A 20,180-nucleotide genomic window follows, 5' to 3' on the forward strand; every position below is an offset into this window, starting at 1 on the left:
ATGTGGGAACATGAAAGTCCAATATGACCACCTCCCTGACTGCTTCTGACCTCTGAGATTATTATTATTATTAATATTGTTGTTGCTTCATATATAATAAAAGTCTCTGTTCTGCTGTATAAATTTAAACATATAATAGACTTGGGGTTAGGCAATTTGACAATTTGTACACCGTCAGAATGTGGGCAATGTTGGAAATCAGTTAATAGCTCTGCTTTATGGCAATATTGGATCTTTTAAGATACCCCGAGCCTCTGAAGGTAAAGTCAGTTTCCCCAGGTGAAGTTTAAACACACGTTTGAAGTTAAATTTGTAATGAATGTAATTAATTAATAATTAATTCAGCAATAACAGCGCGTCTGTTAGGTTAGCCAAAGTGAAATCGCTCCCTAGTGATTTGTAAGAGCATTCTGCCCTTTGATTAGTTTTGATTTTAGTAAAGACAAGCAGCTTAATACAAAATATTAAAAACGGTCATGTTTGAATTCATAACGTTTACAGAGGGTTGCCGTCGGTGGCGTTACGTTACAACAGTTAGCTACACAGTGCTTGATCATTTGTATTTGATTAGTTAGTTAAGCAGTAGGACTACTATAACATCCACTTACTCTTACATATCACAGCAATAAGGCTTTACCAGGTTACATCCTTTTACTGTCAAACTGGGAAAACAACAAATACAATGGGATTAAGTAGGCTAGTCTAAACATAACTGTTGTGTGCATGTGATACATCTTTTCTGATTTTTATATTTGGTATAGGCTACTTATTAGCTACATGGCCCTACAGTGTAATGTAATACAAGGATAACCAGAGCTTTTCACATCTTGACTTTTGCAGGCCAGAGTAGCTGGAGAGATTAGCTGAAGCCAAAAAGTGAAAAGGAAAGCTAAGAGTGGGGATATTGCCAGTTGTTTTGCAAAGAAAATTGAGAAAAGTGCACAGGAGGAAGAGAAGGAGGGAAATGAAGAAGGCAGTAAAGTGGAGAGACCAGGAGGGTCAGAACAGGATGAGACCACAGAAGGAGATGGAGAAATAAGTGAAGGAGAAGAGGAAAAGGAAGAATGGACTGTGAGGGATGAAGAGGAGGCTGCAGATTCAGAGAGAGGGACAGAGGCAGGGAGCGATAAGGAGGAGGCAGAGGAAGATGACGGGGAGGAAGAGGGTAGGCCTGCAACTCCCTGGTCCCCATGGTATGTTTTAATTCTCCTTCCATATAATTTGCAGTACAGTAGCATAACCTATTCCTCAGTAAAATGACATGTTTTCAGTTTTTGGCTATTTCTATTCTGTTGTATATGTTATAGGGTTAGATATGTAAAGATTTACATATATACATAGATTATCTAATGGTGTTTTACTGTTTCTCTATCATAGCATTTGTTTGATCATAATTACTGATCAAATAAGACACATTATATTCTATTTGCTATTCTATTGTAGTCAGTAGTTATGATCAAACAAAAGGTCAAACAAATGCTATGATAGAGGAAAAACTGTAAAACTGCACAAGATAATTCTATTTGCCACACAATCCATTTACATATGGGGGTTCCTGTGTACCGTCTTCCCATGCCACCCGGCCAAGACCTCTCGCCACCCCATGTAAACTTTTCTAGATCTGCCACCGTGCACATTTGACGGCATCACCCAGATGTGCTGATCACCGGGGTGATGAAAAAGACACCAGAACCCAACTCTTCATCCCCGCTGCTGTCAAGCAGTCTTTAGATGCAAATGCAGAATGGGATGAAACCATCACTGAAGCAGTTGGCATTTGCATTGGCATATTAAATTGCATTAAATATTATCTTATCTAGCCAAGGTGGAGCTAATTGTAGGAAGCCAGTAGGGAAGCCAATAAACCAGCTGAAATCAGTCAGTATTAGTTAGTATTAGTGCAAATTATTATCAGCTGGATTAGTCCTAATTGATGGCCTATAAAAAGGTTTCTCATTACCAAGGTGTCGCTCAAGAAGCATTTCATGATGGGTAAAAGCAAAGAGCTGGCCCAAGACCTTCGCAATTGTAGAAAAACATACGGGTGGCATTGGTTACAGACAAACATCTAAATTTCTGAAAGTTCCAGTGAGCACTGTTGGGGCCATTATCCGGAAGTGGAAAGAACATAATTTCACCATTAACCGGCCACGACCATACCAGCCTGCCAGAACTTTCTGTATTTGGTCTGAAAGTTCAAACCATCCAACAAATGCGAACCGGACCATGGTTCAGTTTGATCCGGACTCAGACTTCCTCTTTTGGGCGGACCAAATTTCGGCTGTTTGGTCCGTGGGAGGTTTCGCACCTGTTGATTTGGATCAAATTGAAAAGTTTGAAATTCCGGACCAGACGAGGTGTGAAAGCCCCCTTAGTCACTCATTTGTAAAGGGTAGTTTTCTCCATTTTATCATCAATCAACCTGTAAAGGGAATCTTTCTTAGGGCTGCTACTAACGTTAACATAATAGGTTTAAATGCAAATTGCAAAGTGATCCTTGTCTTTGTATCATAGACAGAATCTGATAACTCTAACATCAGCGTTGTTTCCTTTCCACCAAACGCTGTACAGGTGTGCGGAGAGCATGCTGTGCGTGGTGCCCGACATCTCCGCCTTCCGCGAGGGCTGGCGCTGGGTGCGGCAGCCCGTCCAGGTGCCCGTCACGTTGGTTAGGAACGACGGCATCATCTATTCCACCACACTGACCTTCACCTACACGCCGGAGCCCGGGCCGCGGCCACACTGCAGTGCCGCCGGGGCCATCCTGCGGGCTGGAAACTCCAGCCTGCTCAGCAACAACAGCCAGGAGGCCGGCCCCGGCATCTACGGCCCCAACAGCACCTCCAACGCAGGAGTTACATCCTCATCCTCCACCGCCGCAGCTGTGGTCTCCTAACGCACACAGGGGGCCACTCAATACTATATGCCTTGAGAGCAAATGTACCACAAGGTATATAAAGACTATGGGGAAATAATAACAAAGACTGACTCACTCTAAAGTGCTGCGTATTAATTTTGGATACAAAGAAGCTGAAATGGAAAAATGGTGGGAGAAAGTAGCAAACGCAGGGGGAAACTGAAGGAGGAGTGACATCACAACGCTGTCAGCTAACGGGAATAAGCGAGAAGTGCTCCTTGACACGCCCCCTCTCCTGTGGTTACTGTCGGGACCTGCCTATCCAGTTCTGGTGTTTGGAATGAGTGAAATTCCTGCAGGCTCAGAGCACCAGCAACTTTCTACAGCTGTAAGAATGGAAACCACCACAACAATACATCCACCGTGTACAAACAAATCTCTTGAAAGGAAAGTATATTTTTGCTCCCAACCCCCTCCCGCCACTTGTTTTATAATTATTCCTTTTTATTTTGTGTTATTTTGCATCTATTTGTGGTTTCCTAAAGGGGGCTGGATGTATTGTTGTTGGAGGGAGCGCAAGGATGCAATGGGACACACATAAAACGTGACGATAACATAGTTTTTATGGACCAAGGATCTTGTATAAGCTTTAGTAAAGGTACATTTTTCTCCATACCTTTTTTGTATTAAACATATAGTACACTTTTGTTACCAAATAGTTTCTATTCTTCCTTTGAGCTTGGGCTTTGTTTTCCCCCTTTTTGAGGTCCAAAATCCCAACCTGTATGTTATTGCGACCTTACTACAAATGCCTGCTTTGTCAGTCCTTTGGATTGAACTTTGGATACTCTTGCTTCTTCTGTTGGGGGAAAAAATCTGAAGTTTGGGTTGTTTATTTGCATAAGCGAAGGTTAATATTTTTATTTTTTTTTTATAAATAGGGGAATAACCTCAGAGGGCCTATGTTTTCTCATTTGGTTTTTATGAAGTCTTTAAAAAGAAAAGCTTTAAGCAACGCCTCTGCCTTGCCTGCAATACTCTATGTGCGCTATGTCTCCTTTGGAAAGTATACACATCAGTACATCTCACATGGAGCCATAGCAACATTTGCAGAATACATGAAAAACTAGACTTCCGTAGTTACAAAAACAAGTCAGTTTGTCATTTTCAAACTAATGTAACAAGCATAGTCATTGACTTAAAAGGATAGCCTTAGTACTGTATATTCTTCCTGTGTACACAGTCCAACCGCTCACATATCTAATATCCTGTATCTGTTGCTCTATTGGTCACTGTTAACGTATCATAATGTAGTGAAACTTAAAACTGCAGCTAGCTAGGTTTCTTCCAATGTGTGCTGTAGTTGTGGTGGCATTTAATTCCAGTGGTTTTCCAAAAAGACGGACACTTTTCAATTTGATGTGGCCTTACCGATAACTTCAATTACAAAAAAAAGTACTTCACCTTTTCTTATCTGCTGTTTACTCACCTCTGAAGAACCTGTGCATAGCACAAAACAAGCTAATGCCTCGCTTCTTACCACAGGAGCTCTGCTGTTTTGAACTCATTGCCCCGGCTCCAGAACCACCTTGTCATGCAAAAGCAGCCTTCTGAAGGATCTCTCAGCCTTCAGTTGTTTTTGGGTGTTCAAGTACAATAAGCCCGTTTTTTTATTCTCATGTGGTGCCCAGCACCTTTTCACTTTTGGTACAATGTCTCACGAGTGCTGTAAGCTCTTTTCAGCCTTCCTTAAGAAAAAAAAAAAAAGTAAAAAAAAGAATCTCCTGTGGTTTATTATCTCTGCAGAAACAAGCCTGTGTACATACTCACTGTCCGAGTAGTTGCACTCATCTGTGTTCATGGCGACCGCGTCTCCTGTAGGAGTATAAAGGCCTTCTAAATGTGTATTATTGAAGATGTGCATTTCCACAACAGAACAGCAATATTGTACAGGTCATTTCATCGTTTTTGTCTGCCTGAGCACTAGTTCACCAGCCAGCAAATATGTGTATGTGTGTGTGTGACTGTCATATGTAGTTGCTGTAATGGAATATTGAGTCAGACTCGCTCCATTTCAAAGTGTGTTCCAACTGCTCTCCAAAAAAAAAAAGAAGGAAAAAAAAGAAAAAAAAGAACCTGAGATTAATGGGGTGTTTCTGTCTTCCACCAGGATCCAAATGTCTGATAATTGTGGATAAACATTCAAAGGCAATACTTGTGATCTTAAGTATTACAGTACAACTGTATACATGTCCGGGGGGAAAAAAAAAAAAATACTGTAACTTGAATGTCTGCTTAATGAAGTACTTCAGAATTTTCTTACAAACAAACCCTTGAAATAGGAACAAAAAAGGATTCGCTTGCTCCATCCTCAATGTAAAAAAGATTAAGTTATGCCCCCATTTCGCCACCCTGGCCCAGCTGTCAGTCATTAATGTCAAATGTTTTATATTGTAATATTGATATTTTTTAAATTATTGGTACAAAGTCTCCCCTTGTCTTATGTCAAAAAGAAAAAGAAAAGTGCATTATTGCCCGTGCTGCCTACGTTGGCCTGGGAGTTTTTTTGTTGTTTTTTTTTGTTTTTGTTTTTTGTATAAAAAATAGGCCACTTCCTGTCTGTCCTGGACTCGTCGAGGAGTTGGTGCTGCAGCGGCAGTGTAGCGTCCAAACCCAATATTTGCGCTCCTTCACACTGAACTCTTGCGCCGAGCTGCAGGTCAACCTGAACCCTTTACTCAGCAGAATGGAGATCACAAAATCTTAACTGTAGATTTTTAACTTGAGTGTTTTTTCTACTAGCTCTAAATTCAGTGAGTTTTTAACATAGCCTCTGCATTAGCATCACCCCCCCCCCAAAGATATTTTTAGCTTTTTGTTTACATGCTGAATCCCCTCTTACGGCTAACCACCCCTGGCTTCGCTACGTCTCCTCGCGAGTCTGAACAGAGCAGCTTTGTCACATTAGCTCAAACTAATAACGGGGGTGATGCATGCTTTTAAAAATGTGTCGCCTAGACAATCGGAGCTGGTTTACAGTTTATTTCTCTCTTAAAACGTTGAGAGATAGGGAGGATACAGAATGACTTAACAGCATGCCTCACTCATAAAGGGGATGAACTATCAAAAGGGGTCAAAAAAAAATGTTACATGCCTTCTTAAAAACGCACGCTGTATTAACCTGGCGACAGAGAGAAAACAAAGAACAGCCATCTCATTAGCGATGCTTTTTACAAAATATCTTAACCGGTTTCTTTCTCTTGTGTGTCTGGTCATATTTGTTTTACTCTTCCAAAAGCAGCTGTCCTTGTGTTTTTTTTTATTTTTTATAATGAGATCTGAACAATGTATCCTCTAATATGCCAAATGTCTTTTATAATGTAGTTTTCATGCACTGCTAAACAAAACAGGGCAGAGTGAGAGGCAGCTTTAAACAAATTAATAAAAAAAAAAAAAAAGTGTGTGGAGCCCTTCTCTGTCGCACTCAGCCTTACTTCTCCTTAATACTATTTGGCTGTTTGCACTACAGAGCGCTAACCTTTCTTTTCCTCTCACACATTTCATTCTCACCCTTTACCGCTCATGTTTGTGTGTGTACATTAGGAGTTTTCCCCTCCCTTTAGTTTTTAACATGCAGCCTGTTATGCTTAGCTTTGCTACAGTTGGATCACTTTTTTTGTTGTCATTTTCCCCTCCTCTCCTTCTCCATGTCCTTTCACTCTCACTGTATCTGTGTATTATTCTAGAAAATGGTAAGCAGAGGTGTCATTGTGGTAGTATACTCAGTGCTCAAAGGGTTGCTGATGGTAGAAACCTGTGCCGTTTGTAACATTTAGCAATAACGTCAAAACAAAGGGGACGTTTTTTTTTGATAACATACGTTAGTTTTGTTTTTGTACATATTGCAGCTCCAGATCATGCTCAAATCTGTATGTCATTAAAAGAAGAAAAAAAAAAACTAGAAAAAAAAAAAACTTGCAATATTGGCATAAAAATGAGAAATAAAAAAGTGATATAAAATCTCACTTTGTGTTATGTTTTTAATTGTCATCAGAAGTCATGTCCTTTTTAAAAAACAAAAAAACACTTCACTCCAAATAATTCAGGATTTAGTGGAAAGAAATGAATAACCCAGACGTGTGCATCTTTAGTGACAGCATCTCTCAGGGCTTTAGCAATCTACCAAACCCACGTGGAGCTCTTATCTTTGGGAAGAAGTCCCAGCAGATTCCACTTTTTCTTTCCGCCACTTGTCTGGGCCCTAATGTCCTCTGTTCTTTAGATCCACTTTTATTAAAGCCGTTAAAAGCTCCCAAGTTACTCTGCCCCCAGCCTTTGCAGACGCATTTGCACACCAGGCGCTCGAGGTCTTTATATGGTCAACCAGACGTTGGTTATTCGGAGATGGCTTGTGTGTCTGTGCATTACCAAAAGAACACAACGCAGTCCCTAGAACCAATTTCAGATGTATATCAACCTAAAATCACTGGTTACATTCAATTATGTGCAGGTTTAACAGGCCTTCCATCAAATTAGGCACATTATCATGCAAAAAAACAAAATGCTTCAAAATCTCCATTAATGCATCAAACCCTTAAGTAAGAATGTATACAACAATATTAACATTGCAACATATTGATAGAGTAAAACAAAATGGGAAAAGTTGCTACATAAACTATACGTTATATTTAACAGTATGAATCTGTGGAAATCAGGTGGGTAATGCTGGGAATTCGCTTTGAAGAGGAGGGGATACAGGTGTTCAAAGTCCCACTAAATGATAAGGCCTCTCCAGTTATAGTACACAGTACAACCCCTGTAGAGAGGGAGACACACACACACACACACACACACACACACACACACACACACACACAGTGGGTCAAGGACAAAAGCAGAACTATTTGTGCGCTGGAGGACTGTTTCGAAGCTGCTGATTACAGTTACATTGCAGTGTGACAGGCAGCCGCTGCTGAAGATGACAAATACAAGCCTGTTTACAAATATAAATGTTTTTTTTTTTTTAACGTTTCATGTTTTAGCCATTTTCCTACAAATCATAAATAGATTACATCACTGCTGACTATTTTGTGTTTACGATTCTTTTTACATGTATTTTCCCGACTTCTAGGCAATTGTCATTAACATTGTATTCAATTTAGGTGAAGATGATCTTGGTGTGAACTGTTTTCATGACCGGTAAGTAAGAAAATATATAATTTTTTTGTAATTTGGACGAACTAATCCAATGGTGTAGTCTAATCCTTCTGGCACGGATTGTGCTTTTAGATATTGCTCACCTGGTGCACATCGTTCAAAACAATGAACTGTATGGAAAGACTATTTGGTCTCTGTAATGTGTTTAAAGAGAGTATATGGAGAGTGGTTGTGAGATTAATTGGCATTGTGCTTCATAAAAACACTCCCTTGCTATGTCAGACTTGAGGCCCTTCAAGGCTTTATATGATCAGGCATTAGTCAGCCATCCAGGACACTGCAAGCTTTAGGGAAACATCTGGCAGTGTTGATCTGCTGTGAGAGCACTGAATATACTCTGCTGCTCCACAGTCATTACCTATTGCACATTGCCATGTCACACTTCAAGCTAAAGCAGCATATCTGCTCATAAACTAGTCCTATAAGCACTGTGAGGGCTTTACGCTAAAACAACACAGCAGATTCCCTCTAAGTGTTTGCACTCAGGCCAGAGCTCGCACACATACGCATCAATCCAGTTTAAGTCAGCTCACTCCAGGCTGATGCACGGATGCCGGTGTAGGTGAAGCGTGTGCTGGCTCCGCTTGGCGGGGTATGACCATTCTGCTCAGTGGTCTTTGGCCCTGCTCTTAATCTGCCCACTTCCCCTTTAGCCACCCCAGTTCCAGCTGACCTCCCCAAGCCACCGCTCCCTCCACCGCTCCTCCTTAAGCAGCTGCAGCAGGTGAACGTGGCCAGCATGCCCTGGCGGAAGCGCTTGTTCATGAAGCAGTAAATGATGGGGTTGACGCAGGCCGAGGTGTAGGACAGCAGGTGGATGAAGGAGATGGGCGCCCCGGTCAGGCGGTAGGCCGAGCGCCGGTCGAAAGCCTGCCACGCGTTGACCACAAAGACGGGAGTCCAGCACAGGAAAAAGAGGAAGACGATGACCAGGAGCATGCGGATTACACGCTTTTTGGCCATCAGGTTGGCTGTAGAGCTGCTGCTGGACACACGGCACATCATGGGCTTGCTGCTGGAGGGGCCTGTACTCACTGTGATGCTCTTCTTTTTAGACGGCTGCAGGTAACAGCCATCACTGTCACCGGGCTTGATGCTTCCGGTGCTGGATTGTCTTTCTGCCAGAGGAGAGAATATGAAAAGAAAAGACTGGAGTGTAAGAGTGCAGCAGTATAAAAATATGCAGGACATGACCAGGAAAGTTGGGGTCATTTCTGCCACTTAAGACCTACAAATGGGAGACTTTCCTAAAAGACAGGGCTGCATTTCCAAACGGTTAGCAGGGAAATGAACATATTATATGTCAAGTTATAGAATCAATCTAGTGATATTCAATATTTTGTTAATGTCAAATCAGGAAAAACGCTAATTCAACAACGAATTGATCCTACTTACAAGGATTGTCTGTGTAGCCAATCCTGACATAGCTTCTTTTTCTTGCCATAAACCTTCATTTTTTTTCCAGAAACTATTTAAAAAACATAAAAAAGCCACAATATTACACTGGGTGCCATGTTCCATTCCTTTTGAGTACCTGGGACATGGGCACTGTTGTTTATTTTGACAAATTTCACAAACCTGCTGCTCACTTGAACACCAAATGTGAATCAATCCGCAGCTGAAAATAGTCCCAAAGAAATGCACGTTTTACTCCTGTTTGTGTAATGTTTGCTAAAATCTACAGTGCCCAGCTGTTTTGGGAATTATTTAGCCTTTTTGTTAAAACATGGAACTATATACTGTACTTCTGATGCGTTTTTAAAGATTTACATTTTCGGTAGAAACCAGTCAGCTTGGGGCTGAATGCCACAGACGGATTTGGGAAGTCCTAAAGTATTGAGACTGATTTTGGTTTTGGTCTTTTCATGGAATTTATTTACTATTGGAAAAAATATAGAATAATGCCAGCCTTATCCTTAAAAGGAAAATGTTGCTTTTGATCACTTGCTATGTTTCATTTTCATACCTCTGCTAGATTTCCTGCTGGACATCTCAAACGTGATGCCACGGAAGAGCTCCAGGCAAATGAGTCCATAGGCTGTCATCATGACGATCCCGGGGATTAGGAAGAGCAGCAGCAGCAGGGACACATACCTGCAAGGGACACATTGTAGGAGTAAGTAGATGCAAATGAGCAGTCAGTGTATCTTATTTAAATCAACACCAGAGTCAAAATGCTTTGCTGATATTACAGTCCCCTGCCTTTGAGTCTGGACTAATATCATCATGATAACATGACTCTTTATATTGTATTTAATGTGTAATAAGACTATATATATATATATATATATATATATCCATCCATCCATCCATCTTCATCCGCTTATCCGGGGTCGGGTCGCGGGGGTAGCAGCTCCAGCAGGGGACCCCAAACTTCCCTTTCCCGGGCCACATTAACCAGCTCCGACTGGGGGATCCCGAGGCGTTCCCAGGCCAGGTTAGAGATATAATCCCTCCACCTAGTCCTGGGTCTCCCCCGAGGCCTCCTCCCAGCTGGGCGTGCCTGGAACACCTCCCTAGGGAGGCGCCCAGGGGGCATCCTTACCAGATGCCCGAACCACCTCAACTGGCTCCTTTCGGCGCAAAGGAGCAGCGGCTCTACTCGAGGCTCCTCACGGATAACTGAGCTTCTCACCCTATCTCTAAGGGAGACGCCAGCTACCCTCCTGAGGAAACCCATTTCGGCCGCTTGTACCCTGGATCTTGTTCTTTCGGTCATGACCCAGCCTTCATGACCATAGGTGAGGGTAGGAACAAAAACTGACCGGTAGATTGAGAGCTTTGCCTTCTGGCTCAGCTCTCTTTTCAGTCTAACGGTGCGATAAATTGAATGTAATACCGCACCTGCTGTGCCGATTCTCCGACCAATCTCCCGCTCCATTGTCCCCTCACTCGCGAACAAGACCCCAAGGTACTTGAACTCCTTCACTTGGGGTAAGGACTCATTCCCTACCTGGAGAAGGCACTCCATCGGTTTCCTGCTGAGAACCATGGCCTCCCGATTTAGAGGTGCTGATCCTCATCCCAGCCGCTTCACACTCGGCTGCGAACCGATCCAGTGAGTGCTGAAGGTCACAGGCCGATGATGCCATCAGGACCACATCATCTGCAAAAAGCAGCAATGAGATCCCCAGCCCACCGAACTGCAACCCCTCTCCACCCCGACTACGCCTCGATATCCTGTCCATAAATACTACAAACAGGATTGGTGACAAAGCGCAGCCCTGGCGGAGGCCAACTCTCACCTGAAAGCGAGTCCGACTTACTGCCGAGAACCCGGACACAGCTCTCGCTTTGGTCGTACAGAGGTGGATGGCCCTGAGAAGGGACCCCCTCACCCCGTACTCCCGCAGCACCTCCACAGTATCTCCCGGGGCACCCGGTCATACGCCTTCTCCAGATCCACAAAACACATGTAGACTGGTTGGGCATACTCCCAGGCTCCCTCCAGGATCCTTGCGAGAGTAAAGATCTGGTCCGTTGTTCCACGACCAGGACGGAATCCGCATTGTTCCTCTTCAACCTGAGATTCGACTATCGACCGAACCCTCCTTTCCAGTACCTTCGAGTAGACTTTACCGGGAGGCTGAGAAGTGTGATACCCCTGTAATTGGCACACACCCTCTGGTCCCCCCTTTTTAAAAAGGGGAACCACCACCCCGGTCTGCCACTCCTTAGGCACCGTCCCAGACTTCCACGCAATGTTTAAGAGGCGTGTCAACCAAGACAACCCCTCCACACCCAGAGCTTTAAGCATTTCTGGACGGATCTCATCAATTCCTGGGGCTTTGCCACTGTGGAGTTGTTTAACTACCTCAGCAACCTCCACCAGGGAAATTGATGCCAATCCCCCCTCATCCTCCAGCTCTGCCTCTACCATAGAGGGCGTATTAGTCGGATTTAGGAGTTCCTCAAAGTGCTCCTTCCACCGCCCTATTACCTCCTCAGTTGAGGTCAACAGCGTCCCATCCTTACTGTACACAGCTTGGATGGTTCCCCCTCCCCCTCCTGAGGTGGCGAACGGTTTTCCAGAAGCACCTTGGTGCCGACCGAAAGTCCTTCTCCATGTCTTCTCCGAACTTCTCCCACACACGCTGCTTTGCCTCTTTCACGGCAGAGGCTGCAGCCCTTCGAGCCCTTCGGTGCCTTGCAACTGCCTCCGGAGTCGTCTGGGATAACATATCCCGGAAAGACTCCTTCTTCAGTCGGACGGCTTCCCTGACCACCGGTGTCCACCACGGTGTTCGTGGGTTACCGCCCCTTGAGGCACCTAAGACCCTAAGACCACAGCTCCTCACCGCAGCTTCAGCAATGGAAACTTTGAACATTGTCCACTCGGGTTCAATGCCCCCAGCCTCCACAGGGATGCATGAAAAGCTAAGCTCCGCCGGAGGTGTGAGTTGAAAGTCTGTCGGACAGGGGCCTCCTCCAGACGTTCCCAATTTACCCGCACTACCCGTTTGGGCTTACCAGGTCTGTCCAGAGTCTTCCCCCACCCCCTGACCCAACTCACCACCAGATGGTGATCGGTTGACAGCTCCGCCCCTCTCTTCACCCGAGTGTCCAAAACATATGGCCTCAGATCAGATGAAACGATTATAAAATCGATCATTGACCTTTGGCCTAGGGTGCTCTGGTACCAAGTACACTTATGAGCATCCCTATGTTCGAACATGGTGTTCGATTATAGACAATCCATGACTAGCACAGAAGTCCAACAACAAACAACCACTCTGGTTTAGATCAGGGAGGCCGTTCCTCCCAATCACGCCTCTCCATGTGTCTCCATCATTACCCACGTGCGCGTTGAAGTCCCCCCAGCAGAACTATGGAGTCCCCAACTGGAGCCCCATGCAGGACTCCACTCAAGGTCTCCAAGAAGGCCGAATACTCTGAACTCTTGTTTGGTGCATATGCACAAACAACAGTCAGAGTTTTTCCCCCCCACAACCCGCAGGCGTGGGAGGCGACCCTCTCGTCCACCGGGTTAAACTCCAACGTAGCGGCGCTCAGCCGGGGGCTTGTGAGTATCCCCACACCCGCCCGGCGCCTCACACCCTGGGCAACTCCGGAGAAGAAAAGAGTCCAACCCCTATCCAGGAGTATGGTTCCAGAACCAAGACTGTGCGTAGAGGTAAGCCCCACCAGATCTAACCAGTAGCGCTCCACCTCCCGCACAAGTTCCGGCTCCTTCCCCCCACAGAGAGGTGACATTCCACGTCCCCCAGAGCCAGCCTCTGCTGCCCGGGTCTGGTCCGTCGAGGCCCCTGACCTTCACTGCCACCCATGTGGCAGCGCACCCGACCCCAGCGGTTCCTCCCACAGGTGGTGGGCCCATGGGATGGAGGGATGTCCGCCACGTAGCTTTTTCGGGCTGTGCCCGACCGGGCTCCGTGGCAAACCCGGCCACCAGACGCTCGCTGACGAGCCCTCCATCTGGGCCTGGCTCCAGACGGGGGCCCCGGGCTTCCTCCGGGCAGGGTCACTTCATCCCTTCCTCGATTTTTCATAGGATTTTTGAACCATTCTTTGTCTGGCCCCTCACCTGAGACCACTTTGCCTTGGGAGACCCTACCAGGAGCACAAAGCTCCAGACAATACAGCCCTCAGGTTCATAGGGACACACAAACCTCTCCACCACGATAAGGTGATGGTTCCCGGAGATATATATATATATTTTCTACATTGTTTACAGTTTTTTCTGTATCTGTATCTAATCTGTAATTGGTATCTACACATGCCACTGTCACATGAACCCTAACCCTAACCCTAACCATAACTTGTCATGACAAAAACCGAATGACACTTACTAAAAGAAGCGTTATGTCATAAACGTTTATGGTTATTTATAATGTTTATGACACGTTCATGACAGTGTCATGTCACTCTTATGTAGATACCTTCAAGTAAAGTGTAACCGCTTTTTTTCATTCGGTCCCGAAAAGCACTTTGGTCATCATGTTTTTCAAATGTGCTCTATAAATAATTTAACCTGACAAATTGACTTTATTATTTCAAAGTGTGTGCTTTTATTTTGAAGGGTAAGATCTGTGTCATGCCAGAAGATTTCCCCAAGTGGTCGTCTCTCACCAGCAGCACCAGACTGAGAAAATCAATACTGTAGAGGGTCCATCTGAAATAAGCAAATGGGCTACTTTAGCTGCCACACAATCGGAGCGCATCTGAGTGTGAAGACACCGCGCTGGGACAGTAAAGGTACCAAGCTCCCCTAATGCACTTATTTTTCAGCTCACCAGGACTGCTGGATGACGTCGTTGGGCCACACCAGGCGGCACATGTGCCCGGTGCTGTTGTTGATGCGGGTGAAGGGCTTGAGGGTGCTAGAGATGGGGTACGGCAGCATCAGGATGAAGGACGCCACCCAGGTGGCAGTGATGACCTTGGCGGCATGGGATTTGGTTTGCCACACCCTGGAGGTCAGCGGGTTGCAAATGGCGCTGTAGCGCTCCAGGGAGATGGCCACCAAGTTGAACGTGGAAACACTCACTGAGACACCTGCACAGATCAGAAAATAACAAAATAGATGACAAGCTTTTTAGTTTCAGCGCTGGTTTGTTATAAAAGTTAATCTGGCCATATCTGACCATAGAAGTCATTTTTGAAAGGAACAGTTCATACATTTTGGAAATACAAGTTAGATGAGAAGACTGATCTTACTCTCGTGTCTGTACGGTAAATGTGAAGTTACAGCCAGACGACGGTCAGCTTATTTTAGCATAAAGACTGGAAATGGCTCTCTCCTAAGGTACAAACAAGGCTGTAGCTTCCTGCTAACGAAAAGACATGAGAGTGGTAACTTGTCATCAAACTCTCAGCAAGAAAGCAAATGAAGTGCATTTCCCAAAATGTCGAACTATTCCTTAAATTAGGTGACACATCCCTCCACCCTGGTCTTGCTTTGTCCCCCCCTGCCGTGGCCCCACATGTCACCTTGTTTACTTCAGTGCCTGTGATGCTATGGCACATTCATTTGACGTCCCATTACATTTCACTGCTGAGTAGCCACAGGCACATCCTGCACTGCCTGTTACAGCGTTAAGACACTCAGTAACAATAACAAGAAGAACTATAAATACATTCAAATGATCGCTGTGTACAATCCGAGAGGAGTGACATATCAACAGATAAACACTGGGACAAATGAGGTAATAATTCTGGATGACCGCACTCTGATCTCACTAAATGGAGCACCAGGAAGTAAGGAGAAAAATGAAAATCTAATTTCCTAGCGGACCTGTAATTGGATGAGAATGAAATATTAGTAAAGGTGCTCCATCTGTAGGTAATGACTGCACATTATTACAAAGCTCCCAGCGGAGGCTCTCTGAGAGGTTAAATAAAAAGATACTGGAATTTATCACAATCACGAAGCAAATCAAAGCCAAGAGAGCGTTGATTCACGTCCTTCATGTGATTGATTGTCTGTGTGGCCTCTGCTGTTGATCGTTGGCGAAATAATGGAAGTAATTTAACTTGGGAATTGGCATAAAAATTGACGAGAAATCAGTCTTGTTGTTTCTAAATTTTTTTAAAACAAATTGTAAAAAAAAAATAAAAAAAAAAGTCTGTCCACTGCCACAAACACACACACACTCAGCAGTATGATATTTGGAAGGAGTTCGCACAGGTGTTTGACTATATAAGCTTACTGGTTTAAAGTCTAACTACAAGGTGGCCGGGTTGGATTAGTGGGTAGAGCAGGCGCACGTATACTGAGAGGTTTATGCCTCGTTGCAGAGGTCCAGGGTTCGACTCCGACCTGTGATGATTTCCTGCATGACTTCTCACCTATCTGTCCTGTCAAGAATTAAAGGTGGAAAAGCCCAAAAAATTATCTTAAGAAGCAGGCATTTTGGATTGGTTGTGTCCTAATGTTGGTCATAATCATATTGTGTTTCTTTTCTGCACAACAACTGTCATGATGTCATCAGCCCTTTCCTCTCCCTGTTTGTGTGCATTGTTTGTTTCCCTGTTTGTTATCCCTCATGTTTCTCCCTCCTGCTCTGTGTCTGTGAGTTGTGGGCGTGGCTTAGTTTGCAGGCTGTGTCAGGTGAAGCTCGTTCCCTAATCATCCCCCAGCAGTACTTAAGGCTGGCTCTGTGATCCACTCGTCGCCAGATTGTTCAGTCTGCTTGCGTGGTATAGTTGTAACTACTGGCTCCCTATGTAATTCTGTTTCCTGGTGTTCTAGCTTGTGTGGCTAATATTATCTGTGTTTTCTCCTGTTGCAGTCTGCCTTGCTTGCTTGTGCCTGCCTGCCTGCCTGCCTCTCTCTGGATGCAAGGAAGTTTGCCACGTGTTGGAATTGTTTGTTGTCTCTGGAGGACGCCATAACCACATGGTCGACGCCACAAACAAAAGACACTGATTCACTGGGCACGCGCTGCACCCACCACTCACCACTGGATCCCCTGGACACAACACCCCCTTGCCCCTTGCACTATTAACTGTATATATATATATATTATCTTTATTAAACCACTTTAACGTATTTCCTGTGTGTCACGGCTGCTTATGGGTCCAACCTCCAGTGCCGTTCCATAACAACAACGAAGAAATGAAGAAATAAGCTTCAAAGGTATCCATAACTCCATGTTACGGGACAAATACCTATACATTCATGTCCTAACCGTGAGTGCAGTGAAACTTTCACCCTTCAGCAGGTGAATGTGAAAACAGCCTTTAGTGGACATGCATGATTCTGCACAGTGAATCTCAAACATCCAAGTGACGTGGCAATAAGCAAAACACATTTTTGAGTTTAACGTTGGCTTTAAAGTTCCGTTGGTACTTTGGGATGGCCCCAAACTGATTGAGATTTGTACAGATTGAGTTCTTCATTTCCAATTGGTTTTATTACCCATGTCAATCATGAATATTTATTTTTTTATTGTGACTCTGATTACAGACAATGTAATTATTCATGGGGGTGAATCTACTGTAGAATAAAACATGAAACAACAGCCTTATTGCACATAAAAACTCTATAGTAAATATAGTAGCAGGAAAAACTGTACTGGTCCTGCAAATAAAGCTTCAGGTAAGTCCACACTTTCTGACAAATTGTTTCCTTTTTGACTTGATTTTAGAGCTGTTTTAGCTCATTAAAGCACCAGGAGCATATGAACAGGGATGGCCTAAGATTACTTCAATTATCATCTCTTAGTTCAAAATACAGTTACCAGCGCAATAATGAAACACATTATTAATGCACGATGTATACAGAGTTGAAGTAGTTACTGTTGTTTGAAAGAGTAACGAATGATTAGTAACTACCATTCTGAAAAACAGTAACTAATCATTCGTTACTCTTTCAAAAAACAGCAACTAATCATTAACTACCTATTTTTTTGTGTACCTTAGTCATTTGCACAGTTGTTGTCAATGATAAATTGAGTTATCACAATAATAGTTGTATCTGGACTTCAACAATATTTGTGTGATATTGTCAAACATTATGTAGAGACATTTGTCATGAAAGTTCATAAAATGGTATAACTTAATTGTGAAGGAAGATTTAAGACTACAAAAAGACAAGAATTAAGATACATCACAATTCAAAGACAACCAAAACAAACTTGATGTCATAATTCTACTCACCCATGAAGTACATGACCAGCTTGCACATGCCAGTGCCGAAGACAAAATCCCTCATGAGGTTGGGGATGAGGGTGAAGGGGATGCAGACCAGAGAAACCATCAGGTCGCTGATGGCCAGAGACAGCAGAAACAGGTTGGTGACGGTCCTCATGCGCCTGTTCCTCACCAGGACAGCGATGATGAGGCTGTTGCCCAGGACGCTGAGGAGGAAGATGAGGCTGTAGAGGAAGATCCGCACCGTCTGGTTGATGTCTGAGAGGAGTGGGAGACACATGGGTGCACACACATAAAGTCTGGTCATGTCATTCTTAAAATTTGTGCTATTTTGACTCTCTCTCTCTCTCTGTCTCTCTCTCTCTCTCTCTCTCTCTCTCTCTCTCTCTCTCTCGCACACACACACACACACACACACACACACACACACACACACTCACTCTCTCTCTCTCTCTTTAATGTACACCCTAAATAACTAATAGGCTATTCTTATTCCTATCTAGTGACTGTGCACGACCAGTATCTCTTGGAGTATCACCATAATAAGCCTTTAATGGATTGTATCCACATAAATGTACGAGCTGTGTGCCATTTAATCCAGAGCACACTTTATTAGCTTTGTGAAGTCCCTGAGCCATACGCGTAATGCGCACTGACGCAAAACATGCCCATAACAGTCACTCTTTTGGCACAAACTAGAGACATTGGGTTGCATTTGGAATGCAATTAACATCATCAATTCATGAATACAATTATCTACTACTGGGCAGGATGTTCTATAGCATGTGATAGTTAGAAAAGATGAATACATTTACTGTACCTTGAGGTTCGGGTGAAGGTTCCTGCTCGCTCTCGCACTCCGAAATGTTCTTGATCCCAAAATTACATAAAATCTTGTTCAGGTCAGTTGAATTCATGAGCATGTCGTGTATTGTAAATGTCTCCATTTCGCTTTCTCTCCTGTAGCCTCAAGTCAAATCAGTCATATGAACAGCATCCGTCATGCTCTTGCAAAAAAATGAAAATGAAGGATGAGTTGTATTACAACTGTAGCTATATTTCCTGTCAGTCAATTTTAAAAAGAAAAGAAATAATAAAAATAATAATATTGCTCTCTACAAGTTTCCGTGCGCTCCCAGTCTGGTGCGCTGCGCTCCACTCGTGCCCAGCTTCTGACGAAGTGTGCGACGCATTCTTGAGTGCTCAGCCCGCCTTTTGGGTCTGTGCAAGTCAGCATCTCCTTTTTTTTTTTTCAAACATAACACTGAGTCGTAAATCATTGCAGTAATAGTAGGCTAGGTAATACAGTAACCTATCTGCATTAAGCATTCTTCTTGCTTCTTTATTAATACCTCTAATATATCTAATTTCCCGGATAATTTATAAGTGAGGAAATACTTAAGCCAAAAAATTCAAGGTGCATAACTGGAATAACTTAATTTAAAATGTCAGATGTCCGGAGCCAGGAGGGTTCTGTGCTTCATCTACTGTAGGCTATATATGTCCACGCTTCCTTGTCACATTTCAAAGCATGATATTGAGCGTGGCATTTTATGTGAACATGTCGGCAGCAATATGGAAGCTCGTTGACTCGTGCTGTAATTGTTGTGATGGGTGGAGAGATGCTGTGTCATTAGTCTGTAGTGCCCAAACAACAACGCCATTGCCATTGTTATCAGTCACATATTGAGCTTTAGTGACTATTGTCTTACTCCGTGCAAGAGACAAGAAATGATTAGCACATCATTGTTATTATGAACTGAAGGCCTTGGTAGTGAAGCTGTTCAAGAAGCAGTAGGGGACATTTTTAAAGGCTGTTGTTAATCAAATAGTACAAGAGATAAGTGGCTCTTAGTGACACAAATAAGTCCATGTCACAATGTAACATGGTTCAGTTTAAGCAGTCTTTGGACATCACTGTGATATTAGTAAGAAAACACTATTTTCACAACAGAAATACCTTAATTGCATTTGCCTGGGTGGGAATACAAGCACACACTGTAATTGCTCTAATTCACCTCTACCAAACTGAAGCAATAAGTGGCCTTTTGGGGGTAATTTCCAGTGCTCCACACAAAATGCACATGTGGAATTCATGTAGGCTAATGTCAGAAACCTGTGGGCTACCTGTATCGTGTGGCTCTCTGCTAAAACCACGTTATTTTAATCACACTTGAGTCTTTACTTTTGTAACACTGGCCTACCAGAATATATAAACATTCCATACAAATAAGTAAAAATCCTGCATTCAAAATCTCATTTATAAAAGTACAGAGGTATTATCAGATAAATGTAGCACTACTCAAAGTATCAACAGTTTAAACATTCAATCTGCATATAAATGACCTTTGTGTCAGATAAATTCTTCTAGTTCTCTTAAAAATGGCAGAGTCGATGGTGTGATGAATCAAATCTCTTTACTTGATGCAGCATGGTGAGAAGACCTGAACCTGTCGTTCTCTCCAGACTGAATACAGATAGGCAGTAGGCC

The 20,180-nt window shown here is 43.6% G+C and overlaps 2 protein-coding genes across 4 annotated transcripts in view; one reads left to right on the forward strand and one right to left on the reverse strand.

The window, feature by feature from the left end:
• rbpjb (recombination signal binding protein for immunoglobulin kappa J region b) overlaps positions 1-3,564 on the forward strand; it is a 59,148-nt gene extending 55,584 nt beyond the window's left edge. For 2 of the 3 annotated variants that reach the window (XM_078275562.1, XM_078275561.1), the window contains one exon: positions 2,572-3,564. In XM_078275562.1, coding sequence (XP_078131688.1) covers positions 2,572-2,896 — 325 coding nt within the window. In that variant the 3' untranslated portion in view covers positions 2,897-3,564. Of the gene's footprint in view, positions 1-840; positions 976-2,571 lie in introns of those variants that run through there. The other variant, XM_078275563.1, reaches the window with a different exon arrangement.
• Positions 3,565-8,593: 5,029 nt separating this feature from the next.
• cckar (cholecystokinin A receptor) lies at positions 8,594-18,636 on the reverse strand. Its single transcript, XM_078275564.1, has 5 exons — positions 18,510-18,636; positions 17,696-17,947; positions 14,329-14,590; positions 10,041-10,168; positions 8,594-9,192 (listed from the first exon to the last, which is right to left on the reverse strand). The coding sequence occupies exons 1-5, from the start codon at positions 18,634-18,636 to the stop codon at positions 8,594-8,596; spliced, it is 1,368 nt and encodes a 455-aa protein (XP_078131690.1).
• Positions 18,637-20,180: the final 1,544 nt, after the last annotated feature.

The sequence above is a fragment of the Sander vitreus genome, chromosome 19 (genome assembly GCF_031162955.1).
Source record: "Sander vitreus isolate 19-12246 chromosome 19, sanVit1, whole genome shotgun sequence".
Classification (NCBI taxonomy): Eukaryota; Metazoa; Chordata; class Actinopteri; order Perciformes; family Percidae; genus Sander; species Sander vitreus.

Excerpts from the sequence above, each read along its gene's own strand:
- cckar (XM_078275564.1), bottom strand. The coding sequence starts at position 18,636 with ATGGAGACATTTACAATACACGACATGCTCATGAATTCAACTGACCTG. Across the intron at positions 17,948-18,509 it reads ACCTTCACCCGAACCTCAAG|ACATCAACCAGACGGTGCGG; the intron begins GTACAGTAAATG and ends CACTCCTCTCAG. Across the intron at positions 10,169-14,328 it reads GACGTCATCCAGCAGTCCTG|GTATGTGTCCCTGCTGCTGC; the intron begins GTGAGCTGAAAA and ends TGTCCCTTGCAG.